This window comes from Motacilla alba, chromosome 9 (genome assembly GCF_015832195.1).
Source record: "Motacilla alba alba isolate MOTALB_02 chromosome 9, Motacilla_alba_V1.0_pri, whole genome shotgun sequence".
Taxonomy (NCBI): Eukaryota; Metazoa; Chordata; class Aves; order Passeriformes; family Motacillidae; genus Motacilla; species Motacilla alba.
In genome coordinates this window covers 25,370,282-25,387,444 of record NC_052024.1, presented here as the reverse complement: position 1 = coordinate 25,387,444, position 17,163 = coordinate 25,370,282, and the positions used below count along the sequence as shown (strand labels likewise).

The 17,163-nt window shown below is 39.5% G+C and overlaps 1 protein-coding gene and 1 long non-coding RNA gene across 2 annotated transcripts; both read right to left on the bottom strand.

Moving 5' to 3' along the window:
• Nucleotides 1–1,023: 1,023 nt before the first annotated feature.
• LOC119704394 lies at nucleotides 1,024–2,976 on the bottom strand. The gene is made up of 3 exons (XR_005257963.1): nucleotides 2,844–2,976; nucleotides 2,127–2,241; nucleotides 1,024–1,136 (listed from the first exon to the last, which is right to left on the bottom strand). It is a non-coding gene; the product is annotated as an uncharacterized LOC119704394 (long non-coding RNA).
• Nucleotides 2,977–3,332: 356 nt separating this feature from the next.
• TM4SF1 (transmembrane 4 L six family member 1) lies at nucleotides 3,333–8,618 on the bottom strand. Its single transcript, XM_038145957.1, has 5 exons — nucleotides 8,382–8,618; nucleotides 6,589–6,678; nucleotides 6,351–6,499; nucleotides 4,795–4,975; nucleotides 3,333–3,861 (listed from the first exon to the last, which is right to left on the bottom strand). Exons 1-5 carry the CDS (start codon nucleotides 8,556–8,558, stop codon nucleotides 3,847–3,849), a joined length of 612 nt encoding a protein of 203 aa, XP_038001885.1. The 5' UTR covers nucleotides 8,559–8,618; the 3' UTR covers nucleotides 3,333–3,846.
• Between the last annotated feature and the right edge of the window lie 8,545 nt (nucleotides 8,619–17,163).

Here is a 17,163-nt window from a genome sequence, read left to right as displayed (position 1 = left end):
ACCTTGCTGCAGCATGGGCAAGGGGGCTGTAAGAAGATAAATATGCCCAATCTCTGTACAGAAGACCACACTTTGCTTTATACTACAGAGATTTATTAAGAGGACTCTAAGGGGGAACCAGTGAGTTACTGACTTGCAGCAGCAGGCTGAGTCTGGGCCGTCTTGCAAAGACTATAGAAGCCCAAATAACACTGGTTTGAAACTGCAAGGCAGACTTATTTTCACACTTTTAATGAATTACTCTTTCCCACAGCATTATGTGGCTTCAGTGCTTTGCAATTAAATCCTGCTATTTCTCCAATTGTTTCATTCTGTGCTTACAGCTGAGCTTGCACAGCTACAAGCCTGACCTATGTACATGTGACTTCTTGTGCAGGACAAAAGGTCTGGCTGTTGTTTTGAAATGCCTGCTGCTTGCACTGTGCAAAGCCAAAGTCAGACAGCTTTCCCATAGTCAATGTCATCATTCCCCAACCCCATAGCATCTAAACACTATCCCAGTAACACAGAGCCAGGGCAGTTGGAACACTTGCAGCACAGCCCAAGCCCTCACTCTTATGCCCCCGTGAGTCACCAGAAAAGTAACTCAAGAATGACCTTATGCTTTACTCAATAGCAAAGTTGCAGCAAATAGACAAAAATAGCAAAAAGACAAAACAAACAAAAAACCAAAAAAACCCCAAAAACCCCCAAAAACCCCAAAAACAACCACCAAAAAAAAACAAAAAACAAAACAAAACAAAACCCAAAAAAACCAAAACCAATAACCACAAAACAAATAAAAAAGGTGCCTCTATCAAAAGCAGGAAGGCTGTTTTTAGAAGCAATGACATCCCAACATATTCTCCTTGTGTTTCCTTGTGAGCTGTTTCAGGCTCTTCACATATGAGGCTTCTCTCATCCTTTCATAAAAGCTGTTTGGATTGCATGTTGTAACTAATTCCATACTATCACTTAACATGAGATCACACAAGGAAATGGGCAGAGTGGTACTCACACAATGACACCATTCTTCTACCTGTTCTCTGCTGTGACTCTCCTCTTTTCCTAGGAGGCTTCATTTTGAAGTCCTCATTCTTGATCTTCTCATATTTCCTGTTTTACTCTCTCACCACTAATTTTTTTTCCAGGTCTTCCTGTAATCAGAATTAGTAGCAAATCTGCCTTTCCAGACTCATAGGCAGAGACAGAACTCATGTCATCAACACTATGCCACAGAGAGCAGAGAAAACAGCTGCATTAAAATCACACACATGCAATCCCTATGACTGATTTTTTAGTACAGAACTCAAAGATCATACAATTGGCTGAAATATTTTCTTAAAAGCAAAGGCCAAAATTAGTAGCAAGTATCTTATTTTATAACCAAATTTGATGCCATTTCCATTATAACCTGTTCTGATTAGAAGAAGCTAACTTGAGAATGATGACTGAAGCAGCATTTGTTCTGCAGTACAGCAGTCTGCTTCATGACTTTTTAAACTGATCTCTGCAAAGCTCAGTGTGGTTATTTTTCTGGCACACAATGCCACTAGAACTACTTACACTAAGAATTAAGCAAAACTGTAAGCCAGTTTCTCAAGCATTTTGCCAAGTGTTGCAAGCACTGCTTTTCCATTGCTGTCATATTCATGAACTGATTCCAAGCCTGTTACCAAAAGTCATGTTTACTCTGTGTGACTTCTCTGCCAACTGATATGAATACAACCTAAACCAATCACTTCTTCACAATGTAACTGTTAAATCTCTCAAAACACTGTCTTATGCACCAGACAACAAAATAATCCAGCCAGCCATTTTTACATGACAGTATAAATAGTGAGCAGTAATGCTGTGCATTAGGGCTACAGGAATCTATTGGTGCTGCATTGCATTTGTGCTGAAGTTTCAAATCTAAACCCTAGCCTAATCATTCTATATATTGGAATTCTATATATTGCAAAATTGTTTCAGTTCTTTAAGTGATTGTGTGTACCAGAAAAACAAATAACCATTATGCAAGAATAAAGGTGAAAATCCTTAAGTTGCATGGTAATTATACATTATTCCATTGAAGACTTTGTTTTCCACTTTCTCTCCTTCCACACCCCATTTAAACTTGCAGATATTTTGTTTCAGAACTGTACCTTCACACACAAAGACACTGTATCACACAGCTGCAAGGAGTTTTGTGTGTATACACATGTGCATGTACATGTTCTCCTTCCTCCCTCCCATAGCAGGCCAGGACAGGGATAGACACTACAAAGAAATGGCATTAAATGGCATTAATGTCCCTACGCTACTTCTATGCATTTAGGTATGAATAGATACTCTTGCAAAATTCAGGTATCCTGAGATTCTAGATACAAGCTCTTTTCATCTGTGAATTCTTTTGCTGGTGTAGATAGAGGCAGACAATTTTGCTTTCACAGTTCACTTCTTTTTTTCAGGTATGTATTTGTACAGGGCAGACTTAACAGGCTGTGTAGACCTGTGTAGACAGCCTGAGATACAGCTGAAGTTTTTGGCTATGTTTAAGGACCACCCTCCTAGTTACAAATAGCCTAAGGATTCACTGACACCCATTGGAACTTCTTTTTCTCCCATGAATAGAAACGAACTTGCTTGTTTACAAAGACAATATGAACAGCTAAATTCCAAAACTGAGCCTCATTCCTTTGAAATTAAGAGCATGTCACATTTTGGTTTTCACTTGGAAAATGCCATTGCCAGCAGCAATGCTACCATGCTGCTTTGCTAGCAATGCTGTTGGCAGCACATTATTCAGACGTACTTGTGGTGAAACATTCACTCCAACGTGCAACAAGCTACACTTCAGAGGTTCTTACCCAGGACCTTACCTTCAGATAACTGGTAAAGTCAGGTATTTCAGATTAATCTGTCCTTCTGACCTGAATTTGGACTGTACTCCTTGAACGCTGTGACGCCTGGTGATAGCTGAGGCAAAAATCAAGAGTCATGCCCACATCTTGTTTTACCTCAGGCCTGTAATGGAGCAGTCAGGAGATGATCCCCCTTGGGGGGTAGGAGGGGCTAAGCTGGGCTCAGATGGGAGAGAGCTGCCAGCCCTGATCCAGGACTGTCTCCACGTATGCTGTTGTATCTGATCCAGAGCTGAACCCTTATTGATGAACAAACACCTGTTTCAGTTAAATGAGCCAAACCAAGCAAGGAAGCAGTTCCCACTCTGGCAGAGCCTGATGGAGAGGAAAAACAGGTTATAAACCTGACTGCATTAAACCCATGTTCTTGTGACACCACTGTCCTTTACTCCAAGACCAGGCAAGCAGTGTTTCAGCACGGGCAGGGAAGGAATCACTGACACCTCCTGGGTGTTTTTATACAAATCTTTATTTCTGAAATGCAGGGGAAATTCAGAAAAATCCTGAAAAGCCCTCAATCATCCACATTTTACTGCTGCTTTGGTTTTGGTCCAGCTGACCAAAACCTTTTATCCAGGTCAGGATGGATTTGGTTTGTGTTCATTCCAAGATCAGAATGAAAGAGCAACTTTATTGGGAAACAGGACAAAGTACAGAGCTGTTGTGTCAGTAGAAAGAGAAAAATAAATAAAGCCACTTTAGCGACGTGTTAAGGCAGTTGCCTGTACCAAGATGAAATGAACCAAAGATATTCAGATCCATTTTGCCTTTTAGTTCAGGCAGGTTAGTAGAAAACCTGCATATGACTCCAACAACAAAGGCCCCAAGTCAGTTAAATTCATGGCAACAGCACAGTTTGACAACAATGTGTATTTCAGTTTGCCTGGAATATTTTTTTAAAAATCCACAGTATATTCATTACAGCACACACATCCACCGATGTCAATACATTGTCAGGTTTCTAGCAAACATATGTCTGCGGGGGGAAAACAAAAAGAAAGAAACATATTAATGGAAAGAATGTTAATATTGTATCCAACTAAAAATGCAAAAATTAACCTGAGCACATTTAGAAAACCTTAGCATAGCTCTTCTATACTGGATATAGAGCAAGGAAGACAGGAGGAAGAAAGCAGCAATAGCTTTGAAAGAGCCCCAGCACTCAACTGTGTCAACTAAAAATGTGAAGCGCATGCTTACCTATAGTGTGTGATATAGATTATATCTGTTCATACTTTAAACCATGGTTATTCCAACACTAGCACTCTGATACTGATTTTGGAGTATGTCCAAACTATTTAACAAGGCTTTAAAAAAAATTGGAGAAAATTTCCTTTCCTCACTAAAAAAAAAAAAAAAAAAAAAAAAAAAATCCACCTTCAAAAACCATCCAGATCTGTCTGCAGATTTTGTTAGCTATTTACAATTTAATTATTTCTCTTAACTTCCATTATGCAAGACCAGGATGCTGCAGTTTTCATTATATGCAGCATATTGTCAGTAGCTTATGAGCTGCTGTGGACAAAAGCCAAGGCTAACACAATATAGTTAGAACAAGCACCACACAATGCCACGATGGTTTAGGCAAAGACCACGAACACCAGGAGATCTGTATCTCAGTTATATCGCCTGTGCAGTGTGATGATGATCACATGTGCCATTGGACAGACAAAAGCCCTCTAGCTCCTAGCTCTCAGGCAGATTAACGTTACTGTGACAGTTGAGGAATCAGCTGAAAGCATGTGATCAAACACTACATGAAAATTCTAATCACAACAGGGCTATAGGAACAGCTGCACAGGGAATTGTTGCTTAAGAATACCTATAAAGTAACTCATGAGTAAAACTCCACCGTAGTGTAAGTAACATGTTCATCTGAGAAGCATGGGTATATCTGCAAACTGCTTACCTCCTCGTGACTGCAGCACAACCCACACAGTCCTCCAAGAATGCCATTGATTATCTGTATGAAGCACAGAATGAATTCTATTCCTCCCAAAACAAGGAGGATAGAAAAGAGGGTGACGTTCCACTGCACGATGTTTTGCGGTTCCTGACATTCAGACCACTTGTTATACTCAAACAAGTACCTGTACACAGCAATTAAAAGCATATTAACATTGTGTCAGAGTAGGATACTTACCATTCACTATAACCAAATTATGTCTAGTCTGTAACTGCATTGAGGATATTCACTCTATGGAGTCCTAATAGGCTAAGTTCCCTTAGAAATAGATTCCTAAGGGAATAGGAAAAGCAACGGTTTACTCCATGTAAGGTTTGTTTGGTTTAGGAAGATGTTGAAATATCAACCACACATTTTCGCTAAGTCTGAATTTAAAAAAAAAAAAATCTAAGCTATAAAGGCAGAATTTCCTCTTGCTGGTTAAAGTGAAGTACAAACTCAAGAAAGCTGAAAGAGCAAAGGTTTTTCTCAAAACAATCAGAAGAGCTTTGTAGGATTGGGCCTTTTTTCTAAAGATAGCAGGCACTGATCTGAGGCAAATGGGCCACTTTCTCTCCTGCGTTGCTGTCTTTGGGTCCTCATATGCTTACTTGGATGAGCCAAACACAGAACAAATTTGGTGAGGTACTGCAGTATTTCAGCTGTTACTCCTCACTCACATCTTGAGAACATCAGCACTTGCCTTCAGCCAGGACTTTAACTAGTTCTTCTACACTCAGTCACAGGCAGGAGGATGGAGAAGGAGGAATGATACAAGTGAAATACAAGATATACAGGAGATACAAGTGAAATATAAAATTCAAACTCTGCTGCAAAGAGCTTTATGTACTTCTTAGTACTCCAACTGCCTCTAGTAGGGCATCAGCCATAAGCTGTTGCTAGATACACCCTTGAGGTTGCCAGCCATACAGACACTGTAAATGCATGCCGTGATATGAACCACATCAGGATTTATGTGCATTAATGGAGAACAGCACACTGAGACTTTTTTTGCAGGAGACCCTTAATTAGGGATAATTAGGAGCTTCTTGCCCTGTCTGCCCTGCAGTGTACAAAGATTCTTATAAATCTTCTCAAGTTTCATTTATGAGACTCTATGCCATTGTTGTTAATGTGCCACTTTATGCTGGTGCAAAGCAGTTTCAGAAGCAAGACTGACAAAACAGACTCTTACACAAATGATAAGACAAATATCTGAACAACCACTATTCCTAGTTTGTAAATCCTTCAAAGTCCTAGAACTTTACATTTTGTTAGAGATGTTCATGGACATGAACAGTATACAATGTATAGATTTATTCACCTATATATTTTTTTATGGCTTTGGTTTTATACTCTTGCAGCAAGGGTAATTGATGCCATTTGTCAAGTTCGAATTGGGAAGGATAGAGTTATGAATAGATTTTGGTACATGGTTACTGAACATTGCTGAAAGATACTGGAATAAAGCCCATGTGTACATTTGGAAGAGATAACATCCTCATGAACAGATGACTTACCCTCCAGAGGAGTCAGTGAAAGGATAGATCCAGTTTCTTTCTAGGTGGGTAAAACAATACGGCCCTTGAGACAAGCCCAGTGCTGAAATGATTATACAGTATCCAGAGCCAAGGATCCCAACAAAGGCTGCCAGAACTGAGGACAGCATCTGCAGGGCAGACATAAACATGGACTTTCAGCACAGCCATCGCCTTGTCCTTGGGATTACCTGGGACTGGAATGTACAGGATCACTTACCGCACAGCTCTTTCCACAGCCCTCATGGCCAAAGCACCCACAGCAGTCGTCATTGTGAAGCCCAATGAACACTGCAGCTGGAATGAGTACCTGGGTATGGAGCAAACAAACCACACTGTTCCTTTTGGTTGCACAGAGAGGGCAGATATAATACAGTCCTTCAAATTGCATTCCTTTATGTTGCTTCTTGGCAGCCAGCTGTACAGGTGATTCAGCTTTACTCTTATTTAAAACAGTAGGCATCTCACTACTGACATCACCAACCCAGGACAGGTATATTTCTATTGCCACCGTGGCAATATTGCACTTAAGCACAGAAAGAGGCTGTTGGGGTGTTGCTAAGTTAAAGTATTTCAGCTTTAAAAAAAAAAAGAAAGGGCATGAACTTTATTCCAACGAGGACTACAAAATAAAGATTTTTGAAAAACAGCTGCTGCCAATATACTTGTTACTTGAGCAATCATCATTACCTGTGTGACAAACCAGTCTGACTAGAGTAGAAAGTCTAGTAAAATTTTGCTTAATTCAGATGAACATCTCATTATAGACATCTACTTTTTTCCAAGATTTCACAACCAGTTCCCAGTGACAGAAATCCAAAGTAACAATGTGGAAGCTATCCATGAGAAGCATAAACCATCCATGCTCCAGAATTTTTAGGATAAAATCAAGAATGAACTGAGGAGCTGAATGAACAAGAAGGAGCTGATTAAAAAGAGGCTCTTCCCTACAGCAATAATAGCACTTAACAGTGTCCACTTAAGACTCTACTCTCAAAAGTACTCTCAAAAAAAAAAAAAAAATAAAGGGTAGAGAGTTATTTGCAAATGCCATGGACTTACTTAACATGAAACTAGAATAATAAGTATTCTGTTGAGCAGACACATACTTGTCAACCCTTAGTCAAACCCGATGCTGAGCCCCAATGCTTCAAGTCCAAAAGAGGTTGTACAAGTGCACTGCAGGAGAAGTTCCACTGGTTCCATTTGAATTATTCTGTGTGTAAAGCCCAGTCTTTACAAATCCCACTCTAAGTCCCAATGGGACTGTAATACAGCTGTAAGCACCTCTCACAACACAAAACACCTTAGCATGCAATTGTTTTCAACCTGTGATTTGCAGACACCTTTAGATCATAAAATCATAGAGTGTTAAGAATTGGAAGGGACCTATAACCTATTTCTAAGAGGACTTCTAAAAGAAGATGAAAAAGGAAGCCTGGAGTTAGGGGTCTTAAATATGCTGCAGTATGGTCCACAAAACTGAAAAGACAGAAAATAAGAGCTTCAGATTAATGACATCCCATAATGAACACACTCAGTCCTTGCATCCTGCTGCCCAAAGGCAAAGATTTGACAACTACCACTCAATTCCTCTGAAGGCAGAGAAATACCTGTCAGCATGTCAGATAATAGAAATTAGGGAATTGTATCTAAATGCTCATTATTTAGGGACATTTAAAAGGAAAGTGGTTCAATAGTATAACAAAAATTTAAGATTTAACCCTTTATGCAAACTGTGAGCTGCCGAGAGGCTTGGTTTCACTTTTGCATTTGGATTCTGTGCCCTTGACGCTATGATTTTTTCAGCTTTAAAGTGACATAAGGTTGTAGATAAGATAATCAATAATAATTAATTATAGCTATGGGATAATATAGCTCTTTTTTTAATACAACTCCAGAGACATCTGTTGACAAGATGTTTGATGAATAAATTCAGGTAACCAGTAGAGAAAGAGCAGTACCAAGGACCTCCAAAATAAACCTGAAAGAAGACACTAGGTTATTACTTACCAGAAAGCCTCCACCTAGAATGCCATGAAGGCACTCCACGTATTTGCTGAGGTGATGCTCTGAAGCAAATCTTGTTTCGCCATTCGGAAAATAAAGTAAAGTGTTGGCCACAATGCAGAGGAGGGCAAGGATGAGCAACTTATAACCAACACATCTAGCACACCTTCCAAAACACATATTTTCAACTTTAAAAATCCTCCTTCAACTTGTCCAATTCAACCTGTCTCACACCAGTCCACACCTAAAAGAAGATCAGCGTTTATTCTCAGTTCCTTAAATACCAGGGGTTACCTAACTACCTAGATGACGTTTACAGCCCTTCCTAACCACCATTCCCAATTGCAGAGTGAGAGAGCAGGGCTGGCAGAACACCACCGCCCTTTTAAAATGCATTAATTGTAGATGAACCAAATGCAATGAAGGAAATACTGAACACTAGGTGATTTCACACAAACATATGATGCTTGGAATAATCACTGGTGAACATGATTAGAAGTGAACAACAGGCTTAAACCACAACACAAGTTCTGTTAGGAATTGAAGGAAAAATGTTTTGTTTTCTTTGTTAGAAGCAGCTTTGAATTTTAGGTTTATAGGCTGATTCAGAACAACCTGAAGCCAGGGAGAGACTTGGCTGACTTCAATAGCACTGAGTCAGAGTTTTGGGTATAAACAGAAAAAGGTCTACAGCAATGAGAAGTATGTAGAGCAACTTCTCACTTTGCTATCCTGTTAATGGAACAACAGAAAACCTCACCAGGAGGTTGGAAAACAAATAAAAGGAACAGGTAAGCTTCTTAGGAGTGTCCTTGTTCTTTCCATTATGAGACAAGCTGATTTGAGATTAACAGCCAATTAGTAAATGGTGTGGTAACAGCTAAACCAAGCAAACACTTGTGAAAAATACCGCTTAAAAAAAAGATTATAAAAGAGAGTCCTTGCAGTGAAATATCATGTATAGAAACACACACAAAAAGAAAAATGCCAAGAAAGAAACAGATTATATCCGAGGTTTCCAAATGGTGTTTCATGTACCAGTAACACTAATTTCCATAGTAAATGAGACACAAAGTGCACTATAAAAATTAAGATCTAGCCTTTTCTCTTTTCCCTCTTGCAAATTTTTCTAAAATACCCCAGAGCCTTTTTCTTCAGACACAGCTCAACACAAAGGTGTGAGCTGCCATGCCTACTGCCATCACATGACAGGAGGTAACTAAAATGCACAGGCCCAGACTAGATTCAGGTGGTGCTGCTGCTGCTATCATCACAGTGCAATGTAATGCTCATTGCAAAACCCAAGCTAGACAAATGGAGTTTGGGAATGTACAGGCTATTGGAAGACTATAATGAAACTTAAAAAAAACATTCATGTTTCATTTTTGAAGGTGGGGTGGGGTGTATTTAATAGCTAAATAACACAGTAGACACAAGCCCAAGTCAAAACCATGTTGTTCTTGCAAGAGATGTGCACAACACTTATGCTGAGAAAGAGTGTGCAAAAATAAAAGGCGGGGGGTGAAGCAGGGGAAGAGAGCAGGCTGGTGCAGCTGTGGCTTCGTGATGTAACTTCTCCGGGTATTGTAGATGCTGACCTTGGAGACTTCCTTCATTATGAGAAATATCCTCCAATTGTACAAATGTAGGCTGGCCATTATTGTGTGCTTCACCTCTAATGACTAAAACAACCCTAAACATTATTCTGCAAGTTTCCTCTGCAGAAGAAGACGGACGCTCAACTGAAAACTTCCTTTATTTTGTTGGGCTAAAAGCCCAAACCACTCCTTCCCCAAAACTTACCACCCAATACCCTTCCCCCACAGCTCAACAACCACACCAACATATTGCCTGTGGGACATGGATTTAAAACCCTAGCCCTAATAATATATTTGAAAACTTGTAAATTTGTTCTATTTACACCTTAAATAATGGTTTTCTAAATACTTCATTTCAAAAAAAATACGTCATCGAGAACACCCTGTATTTAAAATCAATTCTATATTTAAAATATCTTCCAATGACCTTGAAAACAGTGTGAAGAAAGAAGGAAAGAAATAAAACAAACATGGTATTTGATGCAAATTTTTTTGAAAGATCTGGTCAGGTGTGACTCAAGAGGGCTTCACTAATGCCACTGCCATTTGGACACCCTATGGTACAGTTTCTATCAGAAAGTCTAACCAGATCATAACCTTTCTTTGCAGACTTTCTGGTGGTCCCACCCACCATCAGAAAAAGGTTAATGGAAGAAAGTGCCTCTCACGGAAGCATGACAGGATGTGGTAACTGTGTGGCATCTGCGGGTGAGACGCAGCAAGGGATATAATGGCATGGGCTTCACAGACTCATTTGGAAAGACTGGGACCCACAACATATGTATTTACACAGGTTATTAATTCCCACCCGTATTCTCTTGTAAGCTGTTCTCCTTCGGTCTTTTACTCTTTAATATGTTGCTGCTCATGGAGGCCAATGCTGGCTCAGACAATTGTTGGGAACACAGTGGGAATGTGTGGTCGCCTGTTGGCTAAACTAAGGACAGGCTCTTGGCCAGCTGTGCAGACAGAGCTCCCGGTGACCTTAGGACAACTCCAACTCCCTTTGACCCATCCATTTCTCCATGTTCAAATGGTGCATTACCCATGTTTTCCAGTAATCATCCACAAAAACACTGTGATGCAGCTGTAACTGTCCTCACCACCTCTCAAGCGTACCTTGGTTGACAAACTCAACCTGGATAGTCACAAGAGGAAAGTGCTCATCCTGAAGCCCTTGGTGCCTATGGTCTCCTGGCCACAGATAGAAGAAAGTCTCCAGATTACTTTTATTAATTAGATCACAACTCCTCAGATGAACTAATGAGCTACTTATGAGCACAAGCAACTACCTATTGTTATGAGAGCAATTGCTCCTAACACAGTTGTAACACACATGCATGTGCTTTCTTGCTATCTGTCACCACTTTGGGACAGAAATCTGATCTGAACCATAGAAGTCAGAGTGGAGTGAGTGCTCACACTTCTGTGTAACAACACACACTGACACATACAGAGAACATTTTCCTTATTAGTAATAATGCTGACCTAAGAAGGAGTCAGCAACTCTGCAACAAAAGTAGTTTTTTCCATTTAACCTACCAGTTTGGAGACTGAAAAGCTTACAATCAGGGCAGAGCTACCACTAAATGAGTGTACAGAAATCTCTCTCTTTAAAGAACAACCCATAAACCTTACTTAAGAACAACTATTACTGACCCTGGACTTGCAATACCACAATCAAATAAACCACTTCAAACACTGTTTTCTGGTGACATACAGAAACCATGCTGTAGCCTGCATTCATTAATTCTTCCAACAATGTTATTATGATAAAAGTAGGACATAGGACAAACAAATCCTTTTTCTATTTCTGCAACAGCCTGTAGGTGAAACCTTGGCCTTGCAAAATGGCCAGCAAAAGTTTGTTTCCCTTGGACTGTACTATTTACACACAGGTTTGCATTTTAGATTTCTAGTCTACCCTTAAAAGTTTGATGTTCTTGCAAAAGTTAAACAAGCATGAGGCATTAGCATCACTGTACTATAAGCATCCTCTCTTCTACATTGTGTGTTTGTAATGGCTGTATGGATCAGAAAAGTGGCATCAGCGTGGAATACAAGCTCTGCATAGCACAGTACAGGGAAGAGATGGACTTACCGCTCGCAGTGTGTTGCTGATGTCTCCCCTCTCCTGCAGCAACTACAAAAAACAGACACAGGAAACATGGAACAAAAATTAACAGCATTATGGCTTTGGGTCTTGTGGTGCAAAAGTCAGTCATTAATTACCTTTGTGTTTTTCATAAAGTGTTCCCGTTGGTAGCGAACTTCTAATCCAGAAGAAAAAACCAAAAAGACTACCTTTATCATACCATGCATTTTAGACCTGTAAGCTCAAAAAAAAAGAAAGAAAATTGAAAAGCACCAAATTATTTGCCTGGTTTTTTTTCCCTAGCATATGCTTCATACATTGCTCATGCAGTCTTGCATCTGGAATTAGCCATTAGTAAGTTCATGTCAATTAAATGTTTTAATTATACTTGCTGTACAATCCCACAACTGTTGCTTTGGCTGGAACAGTATACATATTGATTCCATAGCAGCAGGATGGAAAATTGAATGTTTAAATTTAACATGTCTTTCACATTAGCATGACTGATATTCCAGCATGTTGTCTCTACTTGCATATCTTTCAGCATCAGTAGCCGTTGAATCAGACATCACAACCAGAAAAAGCAAATCAGACATGATCACAAGACTCTTAAAAATGATTTCCTAAACTGCAATCCCACCCTTCCATCAATCTTTGCTATCATCGTTCAAATCAGAATTCTGAAATCCATTTAACAATATGTACTCAGCACACAGATTCTTTGCTACATGATGTTCCTTAAAATGGCTGTCAATGATAAAACCAACTATTTAACAGTCATGTTCCTCCAAGGGGTTTCAAAAATGTTATACAAAGGTAGCACACATTTTTAGTAGGATGGAATTTTTAGGAAAACCCCCAAAACATTATTTTAAAAATATTTTAAGAAAAATTAAAAATAACCAATTAAAAACCATGATTAAAAACAAAATTAGTCTACAGAGGATCCTTTTCATCTAAGCACATTTAAGGGAGAAAAGCAGAAGAAAATAACACTTAATGCTGATTATGATTTAATTAATTCTTTGTCTTTTTTTAAGGTGACATACTGGAACTAACACGACTGAGACATATGCTCTGTAAATCTACAAAACATGTCTAACATACGGTACTAAATACAGCACTCTACTGCAGCTGCCTCCATTCATAAGGGTTTCAAAAACACAGATGTGGTGCCTTTCTAATGAACTGCAATTGGCTTGGAAGAAGGGGAAATACTCATTTCCTGAATTAGGACTTTTCTATTCCTTGTACTATAATTACAGCTCAAAGCAGCTGTGTCATTTGTGTACGAAAACATGGAATTTAGTGCTGCAGAAATACAGATGTGTTTGATCCAGAGCAGCATTCTGTCCTGCAGCCATCTCCTCCGACTCCCAGGGTCAGATCCTGCCCATGGCACTTTCTGCCAGGGCTCAGAAGATGGATTACCCCAAGAATTCCACCAGCTCCCTCTAGTGATAGTCAGGCTGTGACCAGACAGGTTTGCGCTGGGCCCATCTGTGGGCCTTTGCCTTCAGTGACCTCTAGCTCTCAAGTCTCCCACAAGAGCACCTGAAATACCATCTTCAGGTGAGAGGCATCTGCTTTTGGTGGCACAGGAGCCAGGCACAAGGCACTCTTACAGGAAGAGGAACTGAACTAAGGCACCACGCCCACCAAGTGACACCTTGAGGCTTTGACAGGACAGGTGGGATTTGGTTCAGGTGTTAATTCCAAAAGAGAGTTCTTCCAAATATATAAATATAAATATATAGATATATATATATACATATAAAACTTATAAATGTTAAGTTAAAAAAGAAAATAAACCAACTTTCTTCTTTTACGAAAAGCAGTCCTGCTCTCTGCTCCCCATAAGCACAAAGACAAAGGAAACAAACAAACCAGAAGTTTCCTCTAAAGGTGAGGAGAAAAAAAACCCTCAAGAACCAAAAAAACACAGTCCTTCCCCAGCGTCTGCACTGAATTAGATGTAATTTCCCTCCAATAAGGCAGGCACCATCAGGCAGAGGAAACTGCAATCATTTCAACAATGGTACTTGCCTGTCAGGCAAAACACTCTGGGCTTTTATGTGTTATACTCCATTGACTCCCAGGTTTTGGTAAATTACACTCTGCTCTCAGATGAAGACATAGGGTTACTAAAGGAGAACTACTTAGAGACATACAAAGGGCTCAAGGAAAATTAAGATGCGTCCTGTGAAATCATTACAATTACAAAGCCATTACCGCATTCTTCATAGGCAGACTTTTAAGTAGGTTGCTGATTAATCCAGCCTATGATTAATGGTGCAGTGAATAAAAATATAATCCCAACAGAAATTAGTTTACAGCCATTTTTCATTTTTATTCTATTATTATTTTATTATTTAAATTTGATTATTTATATTTATTATTATAATTTATTGTTATTTTAATTATTTTATTTTTTATTATTATTATTATTTTAATTATTAAACTCTTTTTATCTCAACCCATCAGTTTTCTCACTATTAACTCCCCCATCCCATCAAGGGCAGAGTCAGCAAGCAGCTCTATGCTGGCTGGGTTAAACCATGACAAGTATCTGAACAGTACACTCCTAAGTAACGTTAACAACAAGGTTCTATTACATTTTATTTGCTAGTAACTCATTCCTGATAACACTAGGATCATGAATGAATGAATGAATGTAGCCAAGACAGAATCTGGATTTTGTTTTAATTAATTAAGATAAACAGTAATCTGAAAAACATAAGGCATTTCTACTTTTCTGTCAAAATAAAATGAAGGACCTAAAATTTACAAGCTCATCTTGCAAAAATCTCAAAGATCACCCTTAACATTGTAAATTATACTTACAAAGAGGAAAAAGAAAAGCAATCAACCATTGGTTAGAGGGTACACAGTTGTCAGAGCTATATAACTTTGTACTGCTAATGGAGTCATTTTATCTAATGATAAGGAATCCCAGTACCTTAGAAGTCATGAGAGACACTTCAATCTTTCCTTGCCTTAAAGAAAAAAGGCTCAGCTGTGGCCACAGCACTGCAAGAGTAACTTCATTTGCATAGTTCTGCGTGGAACTTAGACTGTGCACTACAGCCCAAAGGATGACCATGCTGAGGCTGGTGAAGGTGTGCAGCATCCTCACCTCCCAGCCTCAGCCAACACACATCTGGCAAGTCTGTCCTCTCCTGGAATTTCACATCTTCTCTGCAGAATGAGAAAACCGGCAGAAGAAGGCTGGAACTCCATTCCTGTTCTCCTTTTGCATTAAGAAGGCTTTCTGTGAACAAAAAATGAGTTCCTTTAGTCAGGCAGAGCTTAACATCAATAGAAAATACATATTTTAACATTTTGAAATTTAACTATCCTTTCATGTAAGAGTAGTATAGTTTGGACTCTCTGATCATCTTCTCAAACAGTCTTCATAGACACTAGAACAATGTTTTATTGGTAAGTACTTTCACACCTGTGGTCCAAGTTCTTAGCTATCTGGAACCAGTCCTGTTCCAAAGCCCATGCGGTTGCATTGAATAGAGTTGCAGCCCTCAAGGCATTAGCTCGAGGATCCACCACAGTAAAGTAATTAATCTCAATTCTAATGGCAATACATTTTCAAAGCTAGATATCCTACTGCTTGAAACACAGAAAATAAACTTAGCACACACAAAAGGTCTGCGTCAGTTAAAAATTAACTACTAGATACCTATAAGACAAAACTTACCCCCATATTGTGAACTGTCCTACTGGAACCAAAGGATATATTCAAACAGACAAGTGACAAAAAATAGGATCCTAATCCATACTCACTTTCTTAAAGCAAAGGACTGTATTAGGCTAGATGTCTCACACTAGTATAGCACCGGAGAACTTTAGGGAGAGCAATTCCAAATTGGTAGTATAAGTCATAATTGGCAGTCCTCATGATGTGCCAAAGGGGGTTTAGATTGAGATATCTGGAAAGATTTCTTAGCCAAAAGGTTTGACCAGCCCTATAGTGGAGTCCCCATCCCCAGAGGGATTAAAAAGCTGTGAAGATGTGGCACTTGGGTGCAGCAGTTAGGGTGGCCTTGGCAGTGCTGAGGGAGTCATTGGACTCAATGGTCCCAGAGGGTTTTAATGAACTGATACCATATTTCTATGTAATCTGAAACAATCGAGACACCAAGGTTAGATAGACACTTGGAAATGATAGGTGTTATCATACGAAAGACAAAATACTACATGGAGCCAAGGTCCTCTAATAGTTGTATGGAGCCAAAGTCCTCTAATAGCTGTATAATGCCTATATCCATAAGGCATTTCAACTTTACAACTAATAATTGGTTAGGTTCAAATACAATCCTGACAATAAATTAAAGTAAACACATCTATCTAAAGTACACAAACCCAGACTAACACAGCCTGTTACTTACACACATGGTAATTTCTACGTCTGCATAAGTAATCACTGTGATAATGGATTTTTCTTTGGTTTAATTTTATAAAGCTGTCATTATGCAAAGCATTGAGATGATTTTTAGCCACAAGGTCTTACTAAGCATGGACCTTATTGAATTAAACCTGACTGCAAACCCCATCAGCCTCCAATATTTCATTTCTGCCCTTCAAACCACACTAATGAAATAAAATCCTTAAATAGAAAGATCACTGCTGACAGCCAGCTCGTTGGCAAGCAGAATGGTGTGGTGGCTGTTTGGAGAGCTTCAGTGTAAGGGTCCATCTTCCAATGCTCTGCTCCACACACACTGGTGCAGCTCCTGCCATGCTGAGCTCTCAGCTGGGAACAGCAACTCTGGGCCTGGACATTCTGCCGCAGAAAGCAGAGGAGCTCTTGGGAGAGCTGCAGTCCTCTTTGTTTGAAGACAGTCTCCCTCTTCTCCCCTTCACCCAGAAAGAAAGGTTGGCTGGGATACTGCTGGTACTGCATGTGCTGCCCCATGTGACAGAGGCCAGCTCTGAGCAGAACAGCTGCCAAGAGGTACCAACGCCTAAAGATACGGAGACTTAGTAGCTCCAAGCTGTGACATAGCAATCATTTGCTTCTCTGATCATGATGACTGAGATCTAAGGTTTAAAACCAATCTCTTTTTCTTTTTTACTA